This window comes from Chrysoperla carnea, chromosome 1 (genome assembly GCF_905475395.1).
Source record: "Chrysoperla carnea chromosome 1, inChrCarn1.1, whole genome shotgun sequence".
Lineage (NCBI taxonomy): Eukaryota > Metazoa > Arthropoda > Insecta > Neuroptera > Chrysopidae > Chrysoperla > Chrysoperla carnea.
In genome coordinates, this window is record NC_058337.1 from 61,059,265 (window position 1) to 61,067,385 (window position 8,121).

General features: G+C 29.3%; 1 protein-coding gene across 1 annotated transcript; it reads right to left on the bottom strand.

Annotated features, from left to right (window-relative positions):
• Nucleotides 1–3,957: 3,957 nt before the first annotated feature.
• LOC123306104 lies at nt 3,958–5,503 on the bottom strand. The gene is made up of 3 exons (XM_044887984.1): nt 5,175–5,503; nt 4,886–5,110; nt 3,958–4,116 (listed from the first exon to the last, which is right to left on the bottom strand). Exons 1-3 carry the CDS (start codon nt 5,436–5,438, stop codon nt 3,958–3,960), a joined length of 648 nt encoding a protein of 215 aa, XP_044743919.1. The 5' UTR covers nt 5,439–5,503.
• Between the last annotated feature and the right edge of the window lie 2,618 nt (nt 5,504–8,121).

Consider the following 8,121-nt stretch of genomic DNA (forward strand, 5'->3'; position numbering starts at 1 on the left):
AATGACTTCCTGATTAAGAAGAACATCAAACATGAATGAAGAATTGTCACTAGTTCATATATCTTCTAACTGAAATTCAAATTAGTTAAATTTGAAGCCTTGTAAATTAATAATTTTTGATTCATCTAAATATACAACGTTTTTAAACTAATAACTAATAATACTGTGACTATTCACACGCTATCATGATAATAATTTTTAAGTTTTAGAAGTCAAAATTGTTCCAATATTAAAATCGAAATAAAATGTTGTAATATATATTCACATTTTAAAATGTGGGTGCTTTTGTGTGTGACTAGGCGTATAAAAATTTATTTTCGTACGACAATTGTGTCGTTCATTTTTAAAGTGAATCGCCTTGTAATTGAGTTATGAAATAACGAATTTTTTGCAAACTTATTACTTATACTAAAGAAATTTGCTACACAAAACCTAAAACTTTTTCCTGCGAGTTGTGCTTTTGTTCAATTAAAGCAAATGTTCCGAAGTTACTTTTATGAAACCAAGGGGGCAAAACAGAACAGAATAGTGGTAAATTGACTTACGTCAGTGGTAGTGAGCCTTAAAAATAATCACGGCAAAATTACAACACTCCAAGCCTGACAATGGCGTATCTTAATAAACTTAAAACGTGAGAAAGTGGAGTAAGTTCTTAAAAGATCTTCTAAAACAGTGATATACCTTGACCTGTACCTATGTCTTTAATTCTACTTTAAATTATAATTTAAAGATTTTACTTTATTGTGTCGACCAGCACGTGTTCAGGATCAGTTTATTATTTATAGGGGAAATACGATGGTTTATATAAATCTACACTTGATATTTTATAATCAAGGCTTATATTTAAATGTACAGTTAAACAATGCATTTTATGGGCTTTCAAGTAGCCCACTCGTTTAAGTCAATTCATAAAAATTTTTATTCTAATTGTGACAACAGTGTACAATACTAAGACATTGTATCTATTCATACCTACATCTATAAAAGTTTATTTTTTAAATTTATAACTAGTATACTTAATTTAAAAACTGGACAAAATGATAGTTTAATAGTGTTATGTGGACCAAAATAATAAAAAATTTTAAATGAGACTTTTGTCATGAAAATCGGTATATGGGTAAAAAAAATATTCTCAGCAACTTTTTCTCCTCTGGCGCTTGGTAAAATATTAAAAATCGGCTCTATTCGTCAATAATTGTAGTAGGTTGAGTTTAAAGTTCTGATTTCGGTTGTGCATATAAAAAATGTGACCCATCATTCTGTATGACTGTGCAAATTTTCGAATTTATATTCCAATAATTAACGAAAATACGGAGGTGTGTTCATCTTAAATGTGACACACTGTAAAAAATTACTTATTTTTTTACACGTTATACTTCTGACATGTTAATTATGAACATTTTAATGGATAATAAATATCTCATTACATAGATTGTGAAAAAATTTATTAAATACAGAATAATTAATTATAATTAATTAAATACAGTATACTTTTTATAAATCTTATATTTCAGTTTTATTGAAAAGCTATTCAATAAAACTGAAATATAAGATTCTTGTTTTATTCCTAGAAAAGCTATGTTATGAGTGAACTATATAGATTAATATTTTGTATTTAACGAATTTTTCTTAGTAGGGAACTTTTTATATTTCCCCTTTTTTCCTCTATTACATACTATACAAACACATACCGCCTCCATTCCATCGTGTGTATAAAATAACATTTTATATTTGTGACAATTTAAAAAAAAAAATAGAAATAGAACATAAGTAAATACTTAGTTGAATCAAGGCCACATATAGGTACTTATTTACTATTAATTTCCATAAATTCAAACATGTTATGTAAATACTTATATAGTTTTTTAAACCACAAGTCTCCATTTACAAGATTTGTCGAAGTGCCACTTCTGTATTGCAAAAATTGAATTGCACATTGTTTTAAAAAATTATCCGGTAGAGAAAAATTTCATTCCATCCACTCTTTTTCTTTTGTATTGTTTTCCAAAGTAGCGAAATGAATCACTTCATTTCAAGTATAAATCATCAGGGCAATGATGTACAAGATTTTTGGCCTTTAGTTCAAACTGAGAAGGATCCATTGTGGTTTATTCGACAACTACAATTACACTAGACAACCTTTGATAACATTTAACTAGAAAGCTTTTCTTAGTTTCTACCAATTTGGGCAACAATTAAAAATTATACCAATAACTTTACTATTTTATTGGAATTGGTGTGGAGCTCTAAATTAGTGGGGGCTATGGCCCCGCTATTCCGATCCTAAATTCAGCACTAAATGTTCATCAAGGTAAAAAGAGAGTTATAGTGCTGACTTGTGGATTAATTTTCGAGGCCTTCTCCTTTACTAAGAAGCTTCTTATTTTTAAAGCACCGCTTACATACTAAAATATATTGTCAATTTTTTCATATGTTTGGTTATTTAATATATCTATTCGGTGTGTATTTGGTTCGTTATCTTTTTGAACATATTAAATAATAGATCGAAGTAACAATTGAATCTGTTGCCAGGCGCTCAGAGAAGGGAATGCTTGTAGGTGAAACTTTTATAATTAGCAATGTTTCAGTACTATATAGGATATGAAAGTGTTCCATAAAGGGAGTTATTAACAAAACACCGTGAATAGAGCACTTTCTAGTACATAAGGGTATGGGCCAGGCTACACTATGTCTTGTACCATGGTTCATGCATTTTTATCAATAGTTCTTTAACATTTAAATTCTCGAACAAAATAAATGTTGTTGAGGAATGACGCAGTTTTATAAACAGAGACCGTTTCCATTGTGATATTTACAAAAAGGGCTTCAAAAAATACATAAATATAAATTTTGATTTCAGGTATTACACCTTCCCTTACAGTTCAATAAAAAAAAGTACATAAAAAATGAAATTATTACATCATTGGGTGTTATATTTTACATATACATAACATGTGTTCTATTTGGCAAACTCGCTTTATTATGGTAGAATCAAACTATCCTAACGTTGAATTGGATCATTAAGACTTTTTTACAATTTATTCAATATTGTAAAAAATATTTCATTTGGATTATTCTTTAATTTAAAAAATTTTGTTCCATTCCAAAAGCATTCACCCTTCACAGGTACATCTGAAGAAATTGGCCTCATTAAGATGGTCCAGTAGAATTCTTTCCACTTTACCCAGGCACAGATAAACGCCCGTGTAGTCTTGTAAGTGGAAAACTGAAGTGAGGTGTATTGCGAAGAGTGGTGAATATTAGGTATGGTTACTGAGACACACTTCATCATACATTCTAATATTCTCCTGCATCAATGACATCGGCTTAATAAGAAATAATGAAAATTATTAATATTTGTATACTTTAAAATATGATTACAATAATTGCAGACCGGATAGGTAGGTTTCTTTCAAATTTATCACGGTGGCTGCGGCTTAATGATTATTATATAAAATTTAGTAAAATTGCTTTACATAATTGAATGCTATTAAACCAATTTAAAAAATTTCATGAATCTTTCAGAAAATCTGAGTGCTTATAATAAGTAAAAATATATAAAATTTTATACCACACCTGACACCCAATTCTTGATGATTTTATTATAATATAATATAATAATGATGTTTAACCTACGTTTCTCTGCTATATGCCTATAATAGAGGCCACCCACATCATTATTTGTTTATCTTTATTTATTTAAGTACATCCGCATATATACAATTACATTTTATGATGTGGGTGGAATCTGTTATATCTATAAGATTATGAATTTCTTAATTAATTTTCTTTGGAATTTTCCTAATCTAATCTAATTATTTTAACTAGAAAAAAATTAAAACACATAATTTCAAACCAATTATAATATAGTTAGTTATACATATAAAATTTTTTAAAATTTTTGCTTCTGTTGCATTAAAAATTTTTTTTTCTTGAAATAACCATATTTTTAAATTTTTACTTCTGTAACTTTGTTGGTATCGGTGGTTTTGATATTGTTTCAAGACGAGATAATCCAAATCCAACATGAACAGTCAAAAAAGAAGGTATCGGTGATACTGAATTTTTTATTTTCGATGCATTTCTACTATTTCTTTTTTCCAAAAATCGCGAATGCTAAACAATACAAATGTATTTAAAATATTTAAAACATATTATTAAACAAGTGAAAACAAACAATTGACTGAGTTAATTGTTGAGATACCATATATAGACAGTGTTGATTACTCTGTCACATTACACATACATGCATGAAGTTTATAACTGATATAGCCATAACATACATACCATACAATTTGCACATAATTTGCGCTCTCACGGGTAAACAGTGATGCTTACGCAAAAATGTTTCAAAAAAGTACCTAATCCTCTTTTTTTCGACTTCCTAGCTTCAGATTTGACCGAGATATGCCAATTTTAAAATGATTTTTCTTTTCCTTATTCAATCAAACGAAAAAGTACCCATCTTGTAAATCGAATTATTTCTTATAAAAAAATAAACAACTTTGTTAGTTGATTAAATCAAATGGCAAGGCCCAAAGAAATGAAAGAATGATCTGGTATTAGTTTTAAGTTTATGATATAGGTTTTTTAAGAGCTGGCTTTTACTACACCAGATTTTAAACATTTGGATTTTCTGTTCTTCTTATCTATTCCAACTTTGCATCGTTATTGTTTTTGCCGCCCTACATTGATAATGTTTTTGTCGCCCACTAGAAAAAGGACAACATCTGTATACATAATTAAATTTCCTAGTGGTATATGTTTATTTTTAATACGTTTATGTAGCAGTTGAACAACAGAGGGCCCAATGTACTTCCCTGTGATACCCTGATATTTTTTAATTGGCGTTTTGAATTTTATAGTAAAAATCTTCAATTATTACTTTTAATTCCTCAGCAACAATTACTGCTTCATTTTTTTCTGGGTTTTTAATATCCCAAGAATAATCCATAATCTTTTCACTCCAATTTAATTGTTTTAAATGGCATTGAAATTTAGCGAGTGTCATTTTCTTGATAATATTTTCATAGGTCCTTACAGAAAAATGTGAGGCTCTTTTTGTGGTTGTAGGGGACTTCAGTGTTTTAACTACATGTGGTTCTCCTGTCTATAAATAAAATATGGTGACAATTGATCATAGATAGAAAGAATATAAAGTAACGATTTCTTACAACAATATACATTATTTTAACGGTAATTGCACTTCGAAATGTATTACGTAAAGCCGTTAGGTCATTCTGTGGAGCAGGAATTATAATTGTTGGCGTCGGAAACTCAATTTTTGACGAATACTCTTTTCTGCATGACACAAATTCATTTGGTTTAAACTCACTGGGCTTAAAATCCTCGAATTTCACTTCATTTTCTCGATCATACATTGTTGTTGTTCTGTATTTTTTATGTCTCGATTTTATTCGATGCTCAGCTTGTAACATCTTACCGGTTCTTATATCTGGATCTAATAGTGGAACTTCCAGTTGAACGTAAAACCATGACTGAGTTATCTAAAATTCTCGCTTTAAATTATTCATACATAATGCAGAGGGACTGACAATTATAGTTTTATATCGAAATTGCACGGCACTATTTATGGTATGTGTTCTTTTCAACAAAATAAAGAAAAAAGTTCATATAAACATATCTAATTAATTGAATATCGAGATATTGGGGGATTTATTCAACAAAACTACATTTAGAGTAACTGTCCAAAGTGGCCTCGGTTTTTCGAATTTACTGAGGATTTTCTCGATCTCTAGTACATCGTATAGCGTTGGGATGCATTAAATTAAAGTGGCAATTTAACAGGTTCGACTAACCTACCGGTCACCATACGTTATGTTTACAAAAATTGGCAATCTCAATTTCTAGAAGCTCAAAGAAATTATTTCGCAAGAAATGGAAGTAAAATATTTCTGGAAGCCTGCGTGATAGAAAGAAGGGGTCGATCAGATTGTCGCCTGGAAACATCACATCAGTTCGCAATTCGTCGAGATTTTTGTCAACCGGGGTTTACTTGTAGAGGATTAAGAATATCATCCTCCCTTTGATATCTTTCAATGACTTCAAACGTTTTGCTATTTGGTATCCTTCTGCCGGGAAATTTGTCTTGAGATTTTCGAAGAGCAGCAACACCATTTTTATGTACCCGCTATAAGCCAAAAGAATATCTTTATCTTCTGCAAAAGTTAACAAATTTAGGCCGTCTGCCATGATAATCAAAAATTTAATTGTCCCATAGTATTCACTCAATTGAAAACGGGCAGACCTAGAAAACAGATTAGTTAATAACGCTCACAGTGTTTTTTAAAAAATGACAGATTTTTATCACCTGTTAAACAAATGAACGATATGTAATTGTTAAAGAAATAAATCTTAAACTTTTGATATCTCTGAGTAAAAATTGATTTAATTTGAGATATAAGTTTTTATAAACTTTGTTTATTTTGAGGTAGAGAACACACCCCTTCGCAGTATATTATCTCATTCAGAAAATGATATATCCACTATTACCACAGATGTTTAGGCCGTGATTGTTAGACAGTTTAATAGAACTTATCGAATAAATTACGGTTTACAAAACATTCCTCGATAAAGTAGAGCTTGAAGAAAACTGATACTTACCTCTTTGTTTTTTTTATTCTTGGGGTCTGTGGGAGGCTTAGGTAAACCCATTATTCTGTAACAATTAAATATGAAATACGCCTCATGATTATGTATTGTGGGTTCATATATTGGATTTACAATAAAATCCCTAGGACTTAACAATACGCAATCTAATGTTTTTAATTTATCCATGTAACAAAGGACAGCATCTTTATATCCTGTTACAACCTACAAGAAAACAATAGTTTTATAACCCTGGGTGAAAATTTTTATACTTATTTGGGCTTATACGCCAATATTGTCCTCTCGACAGTCAAGATTCGTCAAATTTTTGCATCTTTTATTTCACCTCGGGCTATCGTATCCTAAAATGCCTATGATGAATTTTTGAAAGTGGATAAATTTTGGAAACAAGCCTACCGGAAATTTTCGGATTTAATTACATATATTATATCATATATGAATCTACTATAACAATTTTTCGAACCCTTATACAAATATTTGATCGACTTCTCTAAACTCCTCATTGGAAAAATTTTGGAGCGTATTGAAGGGGAGCGATACGGAAGTTTGTTTTATTTTTATGAAATTGAAACGTAAAAAATCATAATATAATTTTAGAAAACCTGGGAATGAATGAAAAAAAACTTTGATTTGATAATATTATTATCGATCGAGACCATTTAAAAAAGATCTAAAAGAATAATTTCCTTATTTCACAATGTCTCGGAACTTTAAACGAAAAAACTAAAAGAAAAACATAAGCTATTGGTAAAAGTTATTGAGATTAAGGATGCACAATAAATTGTTTAACGTAGAATAGCACCGGATAGAATATGGTGGACATTTTTGTTTGCATATTCAAAGTAAAATCACTTTGAGTGGTCCGATAATCACCAAATAAAAAATTTGCTACATTTGATCTAGGCTTTTTTCAAAAAGTCATAAGTAGATAGCGTCCCTGTCGATCGTTTAAAACTTCAAAATTGTCTAAAAATTGAATTCTTTCTTCAGTTTGTTCTTGGTCTTTAGTAATTCGACTAGTCAGAGGTGGAAACTCATTAATAGAATATGCTAGCCAACAAGTTTAAATTGGCAAAAAACATAAATACTGGTCGAAAAATACATGTGATAGCTCGTTGGATTCAAAATGAAGTATAGAAAGTTGTGATAGAAGCGTTTTTCGGCACATACAAAAATTCAAAAATTATAAACAATTAAAGATGAAAAAAATGTATTTCGTTTAGCAAATTTCTTAAAGAGGAGGAAATGTCCAATAAAAATTAGGAGGAGGAAATGTCCAATAAAAAATTCCCACTCCTTGAAGTCTATCCCAATTATTTATAATCTTAATTTTACGCTGAAAATAGGCCTTTTTGCATCATTTTTATATTATTGTAATATCGTCAAAAACGAGTGAGTATCTCAGATTAAATAATATTTTTAAAGTATTAAATATTAGTTTTTAAAAAATTTTTAAAAATTAAAGTAAACATAAAAAATTTTTAAAAATTA

Coding starts and splice junctions, on each gene's coding strand:
- LOC123306104 (XM_044887984.1), bottom strand. CDS start 5,438: ATGTTACAAGCTGAGCATCGAATAAAATCGAGACATAAAAAATACAGA. Junction 5,111..5,174: donor TTAAAATAATGTATATTGTT/GTAAGAAATCGT, acceptor TTTTATTTATAG/ACAGGAGAACCACATGTAGT. Junction 4,117..4,885: donor TTGTTGCTGAGGAATTAAAA/GTAATAATTGAA, acceptor TGTATTGTTTAG/CATTCGCGATTTTTGGAAAA.